Source organism: Malaclemys terrapin, chromosome 2 (assembly GCF_027887155.1).
Source record: "Malaclemys terrapin pileata isolate rMalTer1 chromosome 2, rMalTer1.hap1, whole genome shotgun sequence".
In the NCBI taxonomy this organism is placed as follows: Eukaryota; Metazoa; Chordata; order Testudines; family Emydidae; genus Malaclemys; species Malaclemys terrapin.
The window spans coordinates 2,225,614-2,244,167 of NC_071506.1; the positions used below are offsets into that span (position 1 = coordinate 2,225,614).

Sequence of the window (18,554 nt, forward strand, 5' to 3'; positions counted from 1 at the left end):
CGTTGCTAGGCTAGACTGATCGTTGCTAGGCAAAGTTCGCTGAGCTTTGGGGTCCCCTGCCTGCGTCACCAAGCAGAGTTCAGAAACCTAACACCAGGTTTAGAGACAATAAACTAGAATTGTTTGACAAGTCTCCATTGGTCAAACAGCAGAGCAAAATCCTAACCCAGTCCCCCCAGGCCAGATCCCAAGTGTCTCCTACTCTCTCGGTAGTCTGTGCTGTAGGGAGAGTCAAGTATCAGCATCACGACCCTCTGCCTGTGCCTTAGCGTGAGGACTCCAGGAACTCAATCCATGTATCTTAACAAAGAGAAGGATGCGGGGTAATTTGATCCCAGTCTGTACGTATCTACATGGGGAGCAAATAACGGGCTCTTCCATCTAGCAGAGAATGGTCTAACACGCTCCAGTGGCTGGAAATTGAAGCTAGACGAATTCAGACTAGAAATTAGGTGTGAATTTTTAAGTGAGAGTGATTAACCATTGGAACCATTTCCCAAGGGTTGTGGTGGGGAATTTTTAAATCCAAACGGGCTGTTTTTCTAAAAGATCTGCTCTAGGAATTATTTTGGGGCCAGTCTCTGGCCTGCGTTACACTGGAGGATCACAATGGTCCCTTCTGGCCTTGGCATCTATTCATCTCTGTGTGAACACCAGAGCATAGTCCCTTTCTAAGTGGCAAAAACAATTTTGAAAAAGTAAATTTGGTTTCAGAGCACCAGAGGGTGGTAGAGAGCTCTCAGGCCAGGTCGGTCATGGGGACTCACTCAGTTTACTGTCCTGAGGTGAGACCTCGTTTCTAGTCACCTGATGAGCTCCGGGTTCTTCACTGCTTCCAAGTCTTCAGTGTATTTTAGAGCCACATGAGGGAGGCCCAAAAAAGAAACCTTAAAGAATCTGATTGTTCTTATAAAGATGTATATGGAGTGCAGAGATAGCACTGAAGCTGTAATCGCTTCCCCAGCAGGTTTTGAACCTGCAACATTCCTACTTGTCCAGCCACTCTGTGAACATGCCCAGGTCTCCTTTTCCCCCAGGCTTTGTTCTGCCAGCACGTGCTGATGGGCCAGCTGAGCAACAAAAGAGTAATGTTATCCAGAGCAGGAGATCAGAAGTTCTTACAGAGTTCAGCCCAAATTCAGTGTACCCTCTACACTGGAAATCATGAAGAATTCTGCCCTGCTGTGTGCTTGAAGCACAAGGCCATTCAGGTTGTTTGTATACATATCACTTCTTGTCAGGGTTCATACAAGAGACAGATGGGTTTCTGTCATCATTCTCTGACACTGCTAAACGTTTCCCTGTGAATCTGGTTCCTGCGGTGTCTTCTGAATCTGGCAATCTTGATGTCATTCTGACTGGTGTCCACTTAGGCAGGTGTCAGGCAGTTCAAGGCCAAATCATAGACTCATAGCCTTTAAGGTCAGAAGGGACCATTATGATCATCTAGTCTGACCTCCTGCACAACGCAGGCCACAGAATCTCACCCACCCACTCCTGTATCAAACCTGTGTCTGAGCCATTGAAGTCCTCAAATCATGGTTTAAAGACTTCAAGGTGCAGAGAATCCTCCAGCAAGTGACCCATGCCCCACGCTGCAGAGGAAGGCGAAAAACCCCCAGGGCTTCTGCCAATCTGCCCTGGAAGAAAATTCCTTCCCGACCCCAAATATGGCGATCAGCTAAACCCTGAGCATGTGGGCAAGACTCACCAGCCAGACACCCAGGAAAGAATTCTCTTTAGTAACTCAGATCCCACCCCATCTAACATCCCATCACAGGCCATTGGGCATATTTACCGCTAATAGCCAAAGTTCAGTTAATTGGCAAAATTAGTCTATCCCATCATACCATCCCCTCCATAAACTTATCAAGCTTAGCGTTGAAGCCAGATATGTCTTTTGCCCCCACTGCTCCCCTTGGAAGGCTATTCCAGAACGTCACTCCTCTGATGGTTAGAAACCTTCATCTAATTTCAAGTCTAAACTTCCTGATGGCCAGTTTATATCCATTTGTTCTTGTGTCCACATTGGTACTGAGCTTAAATAATTCCTCTCCCTCCCTGGTATTTATCCTCTGATATATTTATAGAGAGCAATCATATCTCCCCTCCGCCTTCTTTTGGTTAGGCTAAACAGGCCAAGCTCTGTGAGTCTGCTTTCATAAGAAGGGTTTTCCATTCCTCGGATCATCCTAGTAGCCCTTCTCTGTACCTGTTCCAGTTTGAATTCATCCTTCTTAAACATGGGAGACCAGAACTGCACACAGTATTCCAGATGAAATCAAATCAATCAAACGCTCTGCTTTCATTAGTAAAAATTACTCCCCACCAAGAAAATGTTAGCTTAGAGTTAAGGCTGCTGAAGTAATTTCAAATACTCCATATGCAAAATACAGAACGATAACAAATACCATCAAAAATGTAGGTATTAAAGAGACTGGAAATTACCCATTCCAGTGATTTAAATAAATATTTTCTTACTCTTACAGTTCAGATCTTGATTAACAACTTTATTAACAAGTTCCAATAACAACTTTAATTTTGACCTGCAAACATACTTACAAACACTCCAATGTATGCATCACTAACTTGAGTCTGTCTTGGTCTATGGGTGGAATAGCCTTCGCAATGGATGGGTGGTAAGAGGAAGAGTTTGTAATTTTGCTTCGATCTAGGTCTCCTGGAAGTCTGAACTGTAACATTAAGTCATTTATAAGTGGGAGAGATCCAAAACAGGGTCAAAACCAGCTTTACAGGTTTTTAAAAGTTTAGTTTCTAAGTGATTCAAGCCCCTAAACTACAGAACTGAGTCACTTCAAGCTTTCACAGCACATGTTCCTGGGCCCAAAATTGAGCGGCGATCACATTTCTTTTCATGTTCACTCATAGCAGATTAAAATCCCACTTCCACTGAAACATTGAATTCAGCCTTGCATTATGAAGTGCCTGCAGGTGCCTCGGTAATGTATAATGTTTTCTGTGGGCTCTTCCACCTTTGGACAGGACAGGAGCAGCCATATTTTGCCCAGTTGAGGACCACAATGGCCACTTGCCAGGAGTCTAAGGACTGCACTTAACTTGTGTGAATTGGGGCTGGTTGCAGCCATGCTCTGTAATGGAGAGGGGATATCAGGAGATGAGCGTCCCCAGCATCCAGTGTCCTGTCCTAGTAGTAGTGGAAAGCAGCCGAACTCAAGATGGAGCATTGCATGTTGGGCTCTGTAGTCTCTCAAGGCTGCCCCCACCCCATAGTAAGGATGTGGGACTGTTAGCTGCATTGTGGAACTCTGAGGCCCATGTGTGTCGCAAGGAGTCAGAAAATGCAGGCTTTCCCCCACTTCTCGGCCTGGGGGCAGACTTGTCGCTAGGGAGCACTAGGTTAGACTCCTTGCAGCCCATTTATGCAGAAAATAAAATGGGCAATTCCAGTTGCCTTTAAGCACAGGCAGGTGGCTCAACAAAAGCTGTAAACACGACCATTTAAAAGAGCTGGACTTGCAGTAAAGGTGACAGCTGATGCGTGCTTCTGACTCATTCGGACTAGGCTGCAGGCTCTGAAGGGGCAGGCAAAGAACACAGAGCATCTCTGAACCCTGCCTCAGTGGCAAGCGAGACACACCCCCGTCCTAGGGTTATTTGAGTGAGGAACATATGCCGCCTCTTCCTCTAGGTCTCTCCCTGTGTGACTTGTTATTAACCTGCAGGTAACGCTTTGCTCACCTCATCTGTTTGCATCTGGGAAGCTCCGTTAGAGAGCATGACAAAATGAAGGACTCCAGCCAGTAAGATTTCCCAGCCAGCGAGGAATCCCATCACTCAGAACTCATCTGCCATATTCATTTTTAAGATAATACTCTCTCTCTTGCAATAGCGTGGCAGTGCCCTAGGCCAGTGCCCCGTTGTGCTGGACACAGATAAATAGAGACAGTCTGTCCCGAAGAGCCGGCAAGCTACGTATAAATAATAAAAGGGGAGGCCCATTTATTTTGCAATGCCCACATGTATCTGGGTTTGGATGGCATTTGCCTTTGCTCCTGTGCCTCCCAGCACCCTGTATGTGTTTGAGTTCCTCTGCGTAAGTGGACACCACATCTGCTGTTATTTCAGAGCTATATAACCTCAGACAGGTGAGTTTTCTTCCGATACCAAGACCTGAGCCTCATTTTCCCTAGTACCAGAATTACACACAAGCCCACCCAGGCTGCGTGAGCGGAGCATCAGTAGGGTTCTTGCAAAGGCCAGGATGCCCAGCGGGAAGGTGTTGAAGCCAATGCCTGAGTCAGGTTGAGATTCTGAATAAAAATGGGTGAGCTGCTACCTGAAATGTTGGGAACAGGCTGCATTAAATGGGCCACACAATGTTTAGCATGTCCCCGGGGGAGTCTGCTCAATATGCGGTGCTAAGTGACTCCGTCTCTCCCGGGGTCCCGACCTGTGGGCAGAGTTCACCATTCAGTGCTCACTCCCCAGCCTGTGAGACCAAAAGAGCCGCATGCGCGAGTGAAACGCCTGCGTCATACCCCGCGTAGGCAGGAGCTCAGCACCCTTTCCATGCGGCGTCTCTTAAGCTCCCAAGAGTTTGCACGTGTCAAGGCAAAGGGTTAGTGATGACAGGGGACCTTCATGTACAGCCGGGTGCTCAGACTCCTGCACTGAATAAGGCAGCGGCAGCTTGCCAGGAATCCTACAGCAACGGCTCATTTCCATTGCATGGAGCAAGTTTCATTTGCCCTCATCTTTAGGAGAGAGGTGCAGCCCACAAGGCTGTAGGTTCCAGCATGCGATGCCTCGTCTTGATCCAGGCAAGCCACGAGAGATCAGACTTGTAGAAATCTGCAGGTCACATTTGGGCCACCCCAGAGTACAAGCATGCCATAGCTCCATGTTTCAGCTGCCGGTGGCTACACTGCGATGCATGTTATAAAGGGAAAGCTGAGAGCGAAGTTCAGTACGTGCCCAAACTTTACCCAGCTGAGGGCCACAAAGCAACTTCTCAAGAGCCAAAGCCTTTTGAATGGAGAAGGAGGCTGCCCTGTGTAACAGTAACGTAGAGCTATATCCCAGGGAGACTACAGCCCATCTTGGCCCAGGCCACCATCCATTCAGATTAAAATGGAGCCTCACACGCTGTGCCCTGTGTTCTCAGGGGGTCGCAGGTCCATCTGAAAGATGACAGAGACTATGATCCATGAGTTAGAATGCCCCAGTACAGCCCTTAGCCACCCCTGAGGTACAGCAGACCCACCTCAGAAGTAGTTGTCTGGCTGAGAACCTTCTAACTGAGCATGGCTGTGATGGAATTGTGCTGTCCTCTGGCTTTCTTTTGCGGGGAATGTTCATTTATGGTTTTTATCGTTAATAACAATTTTGTCTCAGCCTTGGAATTGCTGGAAAGCCCTACGATAACTTGGGGGCAGTGCAATGCATGCCACTTTAGCTAAAGCACAGGAGCATGGTTGATTAACTGTTCTTGCCTTTGAAAGTAACAAATGTTTCATTCCTGAAAGTGTCTGATTCTGAGTCTTTTGAATCTAGCATTCCTCTTCTCTTTGTATTTTTCAGTTTGACTCGCGCTCCGCAGATGTCAGAAGTCACTCGTCTTTTCCCCAGTTCTTCCTCTTCCTCACTTCATTGCAGATCACAGCAAGGGTTAGCATTTCAATAGCCTGATGTCCCGAGGCATTACAGTCCTGGGCAAGAAAGCAGGGGAACACTGTGCTAAACAGAGAGCTGTCCTTGCTTTGAGGTCAGCTTTCCCTACAGGAACTAGCTTCGAAGCAGTTCTTTGGAGTCCGTATCACAAAAAAACACTACCAAAATTGGCACTAAATGGCAGCCATGTTGGCCAACTCCGCATAGAGGCTAAGTACTGAATGGGCCGTGGAGACTAAACTCCCTTCTCATCCCTCCGGGTGGTCTTGGCAGGGTGGTGCAGGGAAGCCTGTATTGATGTTGCTGATGCTCTATCTCTTTTGTGGATGACAGAGACGGCCGTAAGAGCTGCTCTCGGGGACTGGGACTTGGGTGGTCGTTCCTTGGGGTTAGGCAGATATCGGTATCCAGGAATAGGAGCCCAAGGTCAGAGCGGAAGTCGGAGGTCAGGGGCCAGAGTCAAGGATCTTTGGAAGTTAGGAGTCAGAGCCGGGTTATCTGGAGTGAGGCAAGACGGCAGCAAGGTTGGGGCCAAGCCAGGACCAATGGCTAGAAATAAGCAGGCACAGGAGATATCACAGCCGTGAGCAAATGCTTTGAGCAGCTGCCGAACTGGTGCTGCTGCTGGGCTTGAGAACTGGTCTGCTGACTCCTCCCGCCAATCAGGCAGCCTAGTGTAGCTCGAACGTGCTCGTTAGATTGCCCAGAGACTGGCTCTGCTGCAGGACCAGAGTCCTGACAGCTGCCAAGCTGGCATCTTTCGCCTGTGTGCAATTCAGCCATACGAAGCATGAATCATTTCATGGAATCCGGTGCGAGCCCAGGGCTTGAATGATTTCATACAGTAGGGAAGGAACAATGAAACTCCCCACTGCAGCCATCCCCATGTACCACGGCGTTGTTAGTGAGACCGTCGAGTAGATGCAAGAGAGATACAGCCTCCTCGGTGTGACGTTAGATAGATTGCCACAGTCTGGCCTATCTTATTGCTGCCAGCAAGCGGAACGTCTGAGAGGGAGATTGTCTTGTGGCAGACACTAGCGAATTAGGCAGCTGCTAGCGGAGCACAACACGTATAAAGTATAGTTGGAGTGTGAAGAAAGAGCGACTGTGATGCTGTCGTAATGGGCGGACGAGTTTAATTATCTCCCAGGGCTATTGGCCATGGCCAAACTTGCTCTGTTTACAAGTCAAGAAGTTTTTTCGCCCTGCCAGCCCTGCAAACTCACCATGGGGACTGAGGCAAGCTGCATTCTGTCTGCCTCCTACAATCAGAACGTCACTGACCGTGCATGAGGCAGAACGTAATCCGACTTGCGCTCCTATAGTATGTAGAGCGGGGGTGGGCAAACTTTTCGGCCCGAGGGCCACATCTGGGTGGGGAAATTGTATGCAGGGCCATGAATGTAGGGCTCAGGACAGGGGGTTGGGGTGCAGGAGGTGCGGAGTGCGGGAGGGGGCTCAGGACAGGGGGTTGGGGTGCAGGAGGTGCAGAGTGCGGGAGGGGGCTCAGGACAGGGGGTTGGGGTGCAGGAGGTGCGGAGTGCGGGAGGGGGCTCAGGACAGGGGGTTGGGGTGCAGGAGGTGCGGAGTGCGGGAGGGGGCTCAGGACAAGGTGTTGGGGTGCAGGAGGGGTGCGGCAGGGGGTTCGGGGTGCGGGCTCTGGCCCAGCGCCGCATACCTGGAGCGGCTCCGGTGTGGCAGCAGCGCACAATGGGGCTATGGCAGGCTCCCTGCCTTCCCTCTGCTCCCCTCCCTCCCCCAAGGGCTGCCAGGACATGGTGCTGGCTGCTTCCGGGAGCGGCCCTGGGCCAGGGCAGGCCAGGAGCCCATCTTAGCCCCACAGTGCCACGGGGCTGGCAATCCCGCAGGCCAGATCCAAAGCCCTCAGGGGCCGTAGTTTGCCCATCCCGATGTAGAACCACCAGCATCAATGCGCGTACCTGCCCACAGAGAGCAGATCTGTTGAATAAGAAGGTGCTGTTTTTTAATAGCTACTTCTCAGACTATAAAACAGCCCACACAAAGAGACCACACTGCATGCGCTAACCCACCTCACTTCCTCAGACGGAAAATCAGACAGCAAGGGTCTCTCACGATAGCGTGTGTTCTACCTGCCAGGCTGCCCCTGGGAGCTGAGGAGCTGGCGCTGGAGGGAGGTGTGGTGTACAGCAAAGGTTTGTGATTCTTATGAGGGAGTTGGCAGTCAGAACAGAAAGAGACGAGAGACTCTTAGCAGTGGTTCCAGTGAAGATGCACTGTTTTATAAAGTGTGTGTGAATGGAGAATGGGTCTGGTGAACCATATCCAGAGCTTTCATGTAAGAAACCTCTGATGGTTCATTTAAGCGTATAAATCTGTATCCCTGAAATCATTCCCCTTCTTCCTTACATTAGCTTTTAACTGCTTTCTCTGCACCGCGATTCATGTACCTGGGGACAGACAAACCTACTGTATATTAGTCTGGTTCATTCTCCAAAAATGCAGCTGTTGTTTCATAGCTCTTACTACTGGGTCACATGGCCTCCAGCCTGAGCCTCCAGGGTGTTCTGCCTCATGTCAGAATTCCCTGTCTCCACTCAGCAGTGCTGCGCTTCCAGGCACTCAGCGCTCACAGTGATGACAGCTGCTGTGTCTCACAGCTCCTTCTGGCTCTTCGGTTTCCAGGAAGTGTGCACGTTGCTCTTTCTGCCAGCTGTGTGGATCAGGACCCCTCTTCACCAGAGGATCCGACTTGAACAGGAGCTAGTCTCAGCACTGTGGAAAGAGTCTTCTGACCTCCCTCCCATACTCAGAGGTCAGCATGTGTCTCTCCCCTTTGCCTCTTTTGAGTTCCCTCAGACCATCGCTCTCGAGCTGGTGAGATACCGAGACACCGGGGCAAACCTTACTAGACTCTTAAAGCACCATCCTTCTCAGGGCCACATGCACTGCCCTCCCTCTGATCTTCCTTGGAGGCAAGCATCGTCGTGGACTCCTCTTCCTACCACCCGGAGTACACTGAGGAAGTAGAGTATGAGTGCATTGCTCATCATCCCTCCCTGCCACAGAGCGTTTGGCGTCAGAGCCAGCTGGAGAGTGCAGTTCAGAGACCTCAGAGCCCGAGTTCAGGAAGAGGGGTTTATCTGTCAGCAGCGGGAGAACCAGGCTGTATCACCAAGGTTAGAAAACACTGGGACAGAATTCCTTTCTCTCCTCCAAGAGCTGCAGGGAGATAAAGAGGCTGCTCTGGAAGGGTTTGGAAGTGGTTTGAAACTCCCGAATATTCCAATCCAAGTTTTGCCACTGACTTGTGTGACCGTGGTCAACTCCTTGCTCTGTGTGTCTGCCCTCCAAGCCCCCTGGCAGTAAAGAAACTAGCTGTGTTCAAATGTCATAGCTTCATTCCATCCTCACTTCGTGACCCTTGGCATTCCCAGTCCATGCTAGTCAAAGCTGTTTTCTAACTGGGGTTGCTGGAAATACCTCAAATCCTGCAGCACATTCCCGGTACTATGTACTGAAGGCCTCGACTGGGCTGGAAATCTGTGCAGAGTACGCTCTTTGGGGAACATACACAGGTAAGTGACTTATCTGTGGAGCATGTGCAGAGCCTGGGCCTTGGAAGAACTGCAAAATCTCTTTGTGTCTCCTGGTTATATATACAGGGAAACTAAGAGAGGAGTGTGTTCTTGGTCCTTGTCTGTGCCCTGCTTTTCCTGCGCCCCCTAGCAGTGTTCCTACGGTCGGTGTGTGTGGTTATTCTGACAGCGTAATCATTTCTGCAGTTAGATTTTCTTAGCTGGGAGATGTGAATTTGCAGCGTCCATTACCAGCAGTGATGACAGACAGTCTTGGTTCTGTGGTTGGTGTCCCCATTCTTTGCAGGCAGGTGATACTCTAACTGCAAGAGCTTTGAAGCATTATTTTCCTTGAAGGGAGGTAATTGTAAAGATATTAGGAGTGGCCAAGGAGGTATTCTGTTCTGCAGGACACTCCCTGGGCACAGGAGTTGGAGAAACAAACGTTAGCCAGGTGTAGGTTTCCAGAGAGAGGGGAGAAGTAGCTTTTGTGTAGTTTTTCACTCGCTTTTCAGTGGCATTTATAGCATCATGCTGCCAACACAGGCGGTGTGGAGCAGATGACGGATGACTGCTCCTTCTGCGCTTGCTTTGCACTCCCCCAACATATCCGTGTTCCTCTGCTGTCTTCCTCTTCATTCGCCAGGAGTGCATCTCCTCAGCTGAGCTCCAGACAAGCACTGGCTCCGTGTTGTCAGAACACCTGGACTAAAGACACCTGAAAGTGTATTGACCCACCACACGTTTTCAGTCCTCGTCCGTCACCATCTCCAGGAGCCGGTGAGATTCCTCAGAGGACGAAAGAGTCTGGTGGTGCTCATCGAACCTGGAACCATGTGTTCAAGCGTGCTTCCAGCATGCTAGAGCTGAGACTTCCATTGCAGACCTTTGGAGCGCTCTCCTGAACAGGCAGGCCTTGCTTTTCTTGGGTTCCAAGTAGCATGTCGCTAGGAATCAACCCAAAAGACAGCTCCTTGGTGCAAGGAGCAGTAATAGCGCCATGTCTCCCTCCCAACATGGAGTGCCATCCACTTGGGAAAGGAGCTCATGCTCTGGGTTTCCGTGGCCCACAGATGGAGCTACAATGGGTCACATCTACCACTGAACTCCACTAATCTCAGTGGGCTTCTGCGCGGCCCAGTGTTCCCAAGGCACAGGCCCTGAGAAGAGTAGTCCCAGCATTCGTGCGTGTTTCCGAGAGAAGGTGATCCCCGTCTGCACCCAAGCATCTGGGAAACGTGCAGATTTATGCCATCCGTTTGCTCCAGCTCCTCTAGAACACCAGGAATATCAATGGTATGAACATCAAGGAACAAGAATAATAATCATAATATAAGATATGGAGATATACCTATCTCATAGAACTGGAAGAGACCTTGAAAGGTCATCGAGTCCAGTCCCCTGCCTTCACAGCCCCTCAAGGATTGAACTCACAACGCTGGATTTAGCAGGCCAATGCTCATGTTCAGGAATTGAAGCCAGCTCCCCCCACTCCTTCGTTCCCACTTCAGCGTTGATTATTATCTTTTTGCTGTCCAGGTAACCATCAGCGAAATCTACTAGACCCAGGTCTGTGTCAGTTCACTCTAGTCCTCCCAGAACAACCTACCTCCTAGGGGTGACTTGGGTTCCCCTAAGGCAGGGCCCGGAGAGTCAGCCATGTTTGTCACTCAGTCTGCCTGACCTGGTTGGCACTGAGCCGTTATCCTGAGCTGTTGCTGTTAGATTATGATTGTGGTATGATTTCAGGGGGAACCTTGTGCTGTACACATTGTACGTATACATATGTCCTCCCATGCCCGTTAGCCATGCAGAGGTGCGCACAGGCTGGGACGTTTGCTTTCCCAGATGAGTGGGAACAACTCCAGTTACCTTTAGTGTCATGGGGCAAACTAACAGCTTTTGTTATGATGGCATGAGACTTTTCCAGTGCCCGTTCCACAGATAGGGCTTTGATCAGACCAGTAGAGGGCTCTTGGAACCCCTTTTCCCCAGACTGATGTCAGCAGGGCTTTTACCCTCTCCTTGACCCATATCAGCTATGGCAGGACTCTGACAAGACTGAGGTACCTGGACCAAAGAACGAGTCCAAAGCTTCCGGCTGTAGAGGTGCAGAGTATAATGAGACCCTGTCCTAAATGGTGTTAGGAGTCCTGGTGCATTCTGGGAATATTAACCATATGTGGTGTCATAAGACACCCACTGTTGCGTCCTCATCCGAGTTGCTGGCCCTTCCCCCTCTCGGCAGGAACAGGCCTGGTGACAGCCTTGTTCCGGTGGTGTATCAGCCTAGCTGAGCTCACTGGCAAGGACAGAATTGGAGGCTGGCACACGTGTGTAAGTAGCCAGGAGTCCAAACTCTGCTTTCCTGCTCAGGTTTAATCGAGGTTGAGCGAGTCCCCTGTGTGAGCTCAGAGGAAGTCTGCTAACCTTGACCTGGTCTGTGTTCTCCTTTCTGTGACACAGGAATGAGCTAAATGACCATCTGGATACCATTGATTCCAACCTGGATAACCTCCAAACCATGCTGACCACGCACGGCTTCAGTGTGGACACTAGTGCTCTGCTGGATGTGAGTATCTCGAACCCTCCCTCCCAGAGCAGGGACCGAGCTGTGGCCCGCGGTACCATGTGCGTCAGGGCAGCAGCCACTGAATTTCCACAGCGTGCCTGGGGTGTTTTTCTTCCCTGCACTAATAGTTCTTTCCTTTGGCAGCTGTTTAGCCCTTCAATGACGGTTACAGACATGAACCTTCCTGACCTGGACAGCAGCCTTGCGAGTGTGAGTAGCTGTGAAACATCCCTCCATGCACACACAGCTGCCAGAACAGAGTGCCTCGTGCCGCTCAGCAGCAGCCCCTGCCCCGGTGAAAGGAAGGCCCTGACAGGCTCTGAAGGGAGTCCTGGCCAGCCCCAGGCCACAGTGTGGGGGAGAGTCTCCACCAGGCGGAAATCATTCCGTTAGCACCAAGGCTTCCTCTGACTGATTCGTTCAGGGAGCAGATGTGCCTCATCATTCACGCTGCGCTAAGTAGGTGCTGAGACGTCATCTCTCAGGCCGGCCCTGCTCCCCCAGCACTGAGCCGCACTGAAGCCCATAGAACTGCATGTGGTTTCCATAAACCCTCCCTTCTGCTTTGTAAACCTTCAGAAGAGCTTTCCTTTAAAGGCAAACTCCAGTGATTTCCATGGCATATTGTAGTATTTGTTATCGTATGTACTGCACGGCACCAGCAATGGGTCAGTGCTAGAGAAGAGCTCTGTGCAGCTCGAAGGCATGTCTCTGTCCCCAACAGAAGTTGCTCCACTAAAAGATAGTTACCGTCCTCCTCCCCTCCCCCCGTCTCAGTGCTGAACAGCCCGTCCCGGCCCTGAGATGCTCACAGGCCCAATGCTGCGATAGAGGCGCTCATCCGGATGTAATGGGCCAGTGGTAGCCACTCCATAGTTCAGACTGATCCTAACTTACAACTATAAGATCCATTTTTAACTTCCGTGTAACTTCTCCCAAAAATGACCAGCTCCCCTGAGCTCTCGTAGGCCAGGTAGGATTTGTCTGGGAGGTTTGGTAACCTTCAGAAAAGGGGTTTTGCAATTAAGATCTTTCACAAATATCCATCATTCCCTTTCTGAACATTTTCCTACCTTCCTACCCCCAAAATGGCTCGGCCCCAAACACCAGATGTCTGACTGAGTCGGATGGGGGCCTCTGGGTGTTACTGGGGGAGAGCTGGGGGATCACAAAGACCTGTGTCATGTTTATAACATTGACTCTGTAAATTATTTAAACTGCCCTTCTGCTGAGTGCTGGTTCTGCGGCAGGGGCTGCTCTGCCGAGGAAGAGGTGGGGCCCGGATCGGGTGGGATGTGGCTAGGATTCTTGGGGGCAGGGCAGGGCAGGCGGGATGGTGAGGAACAGGGAAGAATGATATGGCTGTGGGGCTGGATCCCTGAACTGTTCATTTCTAGACTGTCCTGCCTTTGGGTTTTTAGGGAAGCTGTCGAGTATTTGTAAGTGAGATTTGTTGATGGGCTTTTAACTGGGCTCCTGTAAAATTTACAGCTTAACTCTTCAGCTAACGAAGTGGTTCGGATTTATGTGCAGTATGTCATAGTTCTCTCTTCTCTAACGCGGGGATGGACATTTGATTTGCTCCTGTCCTCACGTAGCCTTTGCACTGCTGGGGACAGACTCGGCTGCACAGGTTCCCAGAGTGTGGTGGGATTGAGTCCAGAGAGCTGGGGGTGTGCACATGGGGCCAGCTGCTTCTGACTGCAAGATAGAGTTAAAAGAAGCTAAATATACATGTAAATGTCCTCCTAAGGTGGCTTTTCCATGGAAGCAGTTGCTGCAGTGACGACAGGCCATGAACCCATGAGGCAGTCCCTGCATTAACCAGTTTTCCACACTCTGAAAAGGTTGAAGAACCCCTGATCCAAACACAGCAGCATGTCTGGTCCTGGGATTAGCAGTGATTCCCCCCAGAGACTGTCAAGCCTTAATGACCCAGTTTTCTTTACCCGCCTGGGGCAGTTACTTGAACGTTTGGGACCGTCGGAGGCATTCTGCCATTTCCCGCGGCTTTCTCTCCTGTTGTTATAGCCCTACAAAGCTACTCCTACTTCCCAGCCCAGTCTCGTTCTTACTGCAGGGCTGGTGTCCAAAGGCCACGCTGACCATTCACCAGCAACGTGAAGCGTGCTCTTGCCTTTCGTATTGGTAACAATAAGACTTTGCATAAAACATATTCTGTTGCAAGCATGTTCTGAGGGCTGCCCAGGGTGACTACAGATCCCGGCATGCAATATGGCTTCCTGCTCAGATCAAGGTGAGCACTGCAGGTCTCAGGCCACATCTGGATGAAAAGCAGAGCTGGTCCGTACAGTTCTACAAGGCAGCCTTGGGCATCGGGAGACTGGAGCAGGCTGAACAGACTCCACCAGAGCCTGCAGTAGCTCACTGATGATGTTCCCTAGGTCCAGGTGTATTTTAGTCTTCTGAATGCTGATGCCCATCTCCCACCTGCTGGCACTTTCAGATTACAAACCACAGCTGTGTGTGCACTTATCCTGAGGTAGCCAAGGGAGAGGTCCCTTCCCTCTCCCGGCTCCCTGTGCAAAAGAGTTTGACTTGTGCGGTGCACTTAGCAGCCCAACTTGTCTCCCCACAGATCCAGGATCTCCTCTCATCCCAGGAACAGCAGAAACCTGCTGAGACAGAGGCCAGCACAGCAGACATGGGTAAGAAGGCCCCTGCCCTGCATCCTCCCATTAGTGACCCGTGAGCAGAGGGGTCAAGGCCCAGTGGCAGGATCTCTCCAGGCAGCAGCAACTCTCTCAAAGAAACAGTGATGATTAAATCTAGGTGTGCGTATTGTCACTGCGCTGCTTGGGATTCTGGGTGGAGGCCCCTGGCATCTAGGTGGGGGCTCTCCCTTGGTTCTCTGTATTCCCCAGGGGCTTGGCTCTCCCCTCACCACCACCACCCTGGCTGGGCATGCAGCCTCTGGCGGTAACCTGCGTGTCCCCCTTCCCTTTCCCAAGCTGGGCCAGGGGATGGCTCCCTGGAGGTGTGTACCCAGTGCGTTCTGAGCCGGCGTCGGAGTTTTCACCAACCAGTTCCCATCTTTCTCCCCGTTTTAAATCTTCATCCCCCTCCTTGTACTGCAGGTGACTCTTGTCTGTGACCGCAGGGCTGCTTCCTTCTCAGCTTGCCGTGCACACCCTTTCCTTCCCCCGGATGCTGTACTCTCCTCTCCTGGCCTCCGATGGCACGAGCGAGACAGGTCCCAGCTGGCTACCTGCTGACATGCCAGCCCTGCTGGGCAGAGTCCGTTTCAGAAGGAGGCCCCTCTATGTGCTGCTCACACTGCTGAAGGGCGAGGCCCACAAACCCTCTGGGCATGCCTTCTCCCCAGTCCAGAGACAGCATCTCTAGGGTGAGCTGGGAACCAGGCTCTCCTCCACGCTGATTCCTGCTCAGCCAGAGACGTGCTGAGCGGCCATGTGCCCGAGTCCCAGGTGTAACACGGGGTGTCCCTGAGCTGCAGTTACTGTTGGAAAAGCCCATTCACGTTCTGCTCCCGGTGCCAAGCTCTTTGCTAAGAGGCACATCCCCCCCACAGCGTTTGGCCCCACTGAGATCCCCCCTCCTAACACGAGCCGTCTCCTTGCAGGGAAGCAGCTGGTGCACTACACAGCTCAGCCCCTCTTTCTGGTGGACTCGAGCGCTGTCGACATGGGGAGCGGAGACCTGCCCATCTTCTTTGAGCTGGGGGAAGGGCCATATTTCACCGATGGCGAGGAGTACTCCGAAGACCCCACCATCTCTCTCCTGTCGGGGACTGAGCAGTCCAAACCCAAGGACCCTGCCGTATCCTAAGGCTGAGTGCGAGAATACGCTGTAAAGGGAAATCCAGCCACCAGCCTCCTTGCTTTGCACAGACATTGAAAGCTCTAAACACCCTTCGGTCCATGTTTGCTTCCCCCGGCACTGTGAGGATTTCATTTGTGTGTGTGCTTAATGAGGTGTTTTGAAATCTGCTTTAGATTCTAGCCACCCAGTATAGTGCTCCTCCAGGTTGGCAGTCTTCGGGGGCTGAGCAGTGCCGATCCCTGTGCCCAGAGAGGCTAGACAGGCACCGGGGCTTGGAAGTGCAGGCGGGAGATCTGGGTGGTCACAGAATAGCTAGTCACTAAGTGAGATTGTATTTCGTTCTACACCCCAGGCGAGGGGGGCGGCCATGCCCTGCACAAGGTCCCAACAGTTGGCGAAGGTCAGCAGGCGCGTCGCCCTTGCCATGGAGACGGGGCATGGCGGCGGGGCCGCACGATGCTCCTGGACATGTAGAAGGGGTTGTGGTTTTGCGGCGGGGAATACCCCCTCCCCCCAGTGAGGTGGACTTGGTGTTTTTTAAACCTGGCGCTGATGGGCTGGGTCCCTTGGTGGTCTCTGCCACGCAGTTCGCTCCCTGCTGCTCCGTGTGTGCGTGGCAGGGCCCCTCGGCTCCCCCAGCCCAGCCACGGAGAAGCCGAACTTCCTCTTTTCTTTTCTCTTGCTCCGTGTGTGTTTCTTTTCTTTGTGTTGTTTTTTGGTTTGGTTTGGTTGTTTTTGCTTAGCAGTAAAAATTTGTACATTTACACTTAAGATTGTTAATAGTAAAAACTGTATTTTGGATTTTTACATGAGAGAAGAAGCGCCCACTTCTATCTATCTATCTATCTCTGTATATATAAATATCTATATATATACATACAAATATCTATAAAACAAATGGCCTCTCACCTGCCGGCTCGTCTGTGGTCGAAAGCTTTATTTCCGTCCTCTCTGTGTTGGGGGAGTGAAGCTGGTGGAGAAGGTCCTAGGCACTAGCCATGGTCCCGAGAGCTGCTCCGGCTTCCACTGTAACTGCCCTTTGCAGTCCTGGGCACCGCCGCGTGGGGCCTGGCTCCAGGTCCTGGGTGCTCTGCCTTTCGACAGTAGCTTGAGCTGTTACCACCCGTGTCCATAAGAGCCAACGTTCCTGCTTCCAGCTTCAGCGAAAGAAAACAGCAGATGCCGAAGTCAGGTTTCTCTGGCACATCTCAGCAGAGCAGGGGTTTATCACTCCAAGTTTGAGTGATAGACGATCTGGGGTTTATTTTGGGGGGGGGGGGGGGTGTCTTTAAATTCCGTGTTGTGGTTTCCCTGCTGAAATCCCATCCCAGGTTTAAGGGCTGAATTTTCAAGGATGTTTCTGTTTTCGAGCCCATTGGGGGTGAGCGTGCAGCTCAGCCCATGTCGATGTGCCAGACGAATGTTGGACACTTGCACGCCTCTGAGGAGTGCTTTTTTAATAACAATAAAAGAAAAATTGCATTGTTAAGTTGAGCGTGTTCAAAACTTCCCTCCCTCTCTATCCTCTGTCGGTAGTTAACGTCGTGGTTAATCATGTGGTGCTTGTCTCTCTGTTGGCTGTACAGAAAATGTGGTGATGCTTTAACTCATGGGACTTCTGCAGGCAGCAGCTCATAGACAGGTTTTTCCTGGCTGACATGAGACCAAGGGCTGCATGCACTAAGTGAACAAGTGTTGCAAGAAACCAGTGCTTCAGACCCCTGGAGTTTGTAACAGGCACACAGCCTGGGGCCTCCTGCCGCTGCTGTTCTTCAGGCCTTGGTTACAACATCTAAGAGCTGGTGTGTGTCAGCTGCAGAGCTGGTACCATGTCCAATCATTGCTTCCCACAGGGACTGGTCTGCACGGAGTTCGCCAGTCCTGGGACCCCATCCCAAAACGAATGCTTCACCTTTGGAAATTGCCCAGTGCCTATGGGGTAGGTGCTGTAGAATCCCAGAATGCACTGGGGTTAGAAGTCCAGTGTACAGACATGCCCACCACACACACACACACTTACGCAATCGTTCCGTTCCGGAAAGCCTTGCGTAACTCGAATGTTGCGTAAGTCGGAAACGTATACCCGTACATTACGCAAAATTTCTGCAACTCAAAAATCCTATTTCTGGCTTTTCCATAAGTGCGAATTGGCGTAAGTCGGGTTGTGCGTAACCGGGGAGCGTCTGTATGCACTACAAAAGGCTCTTTCTGTGTCTCTGGGTGGGGGACACAGGGATGAATGAGGTGCAGCCATTGCATGCAGGCGAGGTCCCTGCAGTGCTCTCCTGGGTTAGCAGAGATGCAGGCCAAAGAGTGGGGCTTAGTGCCCACTTTCCACATCCCCTGCGACCTCCCGGGAGCCATGCCCTGGGAGTGGGGTTCGGCGCAGTGGGCCTGATCCAGTTCCCATTGGAGCTGCCAGTAAAGAGAGCAGAGTGATGTGTATCAGAGCCCTGCATCCCGAGGAGCGTCGTTCTCTGTGGGTACGTCTGCACTGCAAGTAGACCCCTCCGACTGGCCTGGGCCAGCTGACCCGGCCTAAGGGGCCGTGTAACTGCAGTGTAGACATTTGGGCTGGAGCCGGAGCCGTAGGACCCTGCGAGGTGGGAGGGTCCCAGAGCTCGGGCTGCAGCCCAGGCCTGAAAGTCCACACCACAATTAAACAGCCCCTTGGCCCGAGCCCCGCGAGCCCAAGGCAGCTGGCACGGGCCAGCCACAGGGGTCTCATTGCAGGGCAGACGGACCCTTTGTGCCTCTGGAGCTCCTCAAGCCCACAGCTGACTCTGTTCCCTGACTACCTGCATATTCCTTCAGCTTCCTTCTCCAGCAGCCCGCTCCTGTGCATTCCCAGTGGGCTGGTTTGTCGTGACATCGGCTCTCCTGGGACTGACTGCCTTCCCTTTTGCTGTATTACCACCTTGCTCCTTCATTTGGGTTAGAGCTGTATTGCCCGTGTCCCTAGCAGG

At 51.6% G+C, this 18,554-nt stretch overlaps 1 protein-coding gene across 4 annotated transcripts in view; it reads left to right on the forward strand.

Annotated features, from left to right (window-relative positions):
• Positions 1-17,077, forward strand: part of HSF1 (heat shock transcription factor 1) — a 104,529-nt gene extending 87,452 nt beyond the window's left edge. For 2 of the 4 annotated variants that reach the window (XM_054018489.1, XM_054018491.1), the window contains exons 10-14: positions 5,563-5,649; positions 11,679-11,784; positions 11,929-11,994; positions 14,384-14,453; positions 15,389-17,077. In XM_054018489.1, coding sequence (XP_053874464.1) covers positions 5,563-5,649; positions 11,679-11,784; positions 11,929-11,994; positions 14,384-14,453; positions 15,389-15,594 — 535 coding nt within the window. In that variant the 3' untranslated portion in view covers positions 15,595-17,077. Of the gene's footprint in view, positions 1-5,562; positions 5,650-11,678; positions 11,785-11,928; positions 11,995-14,383; positions 14,454-14,882; positions 15,152-15,388 lie in introns of all 4 variants that reach the window. The other 2 variants (XR_008443850.1, XM_054018490.1) reach the window with 2 other exon arrangements.
• The last annotated feature ends 1,477 nt before the right edge of the window (positions 17,078-18,554 follow it).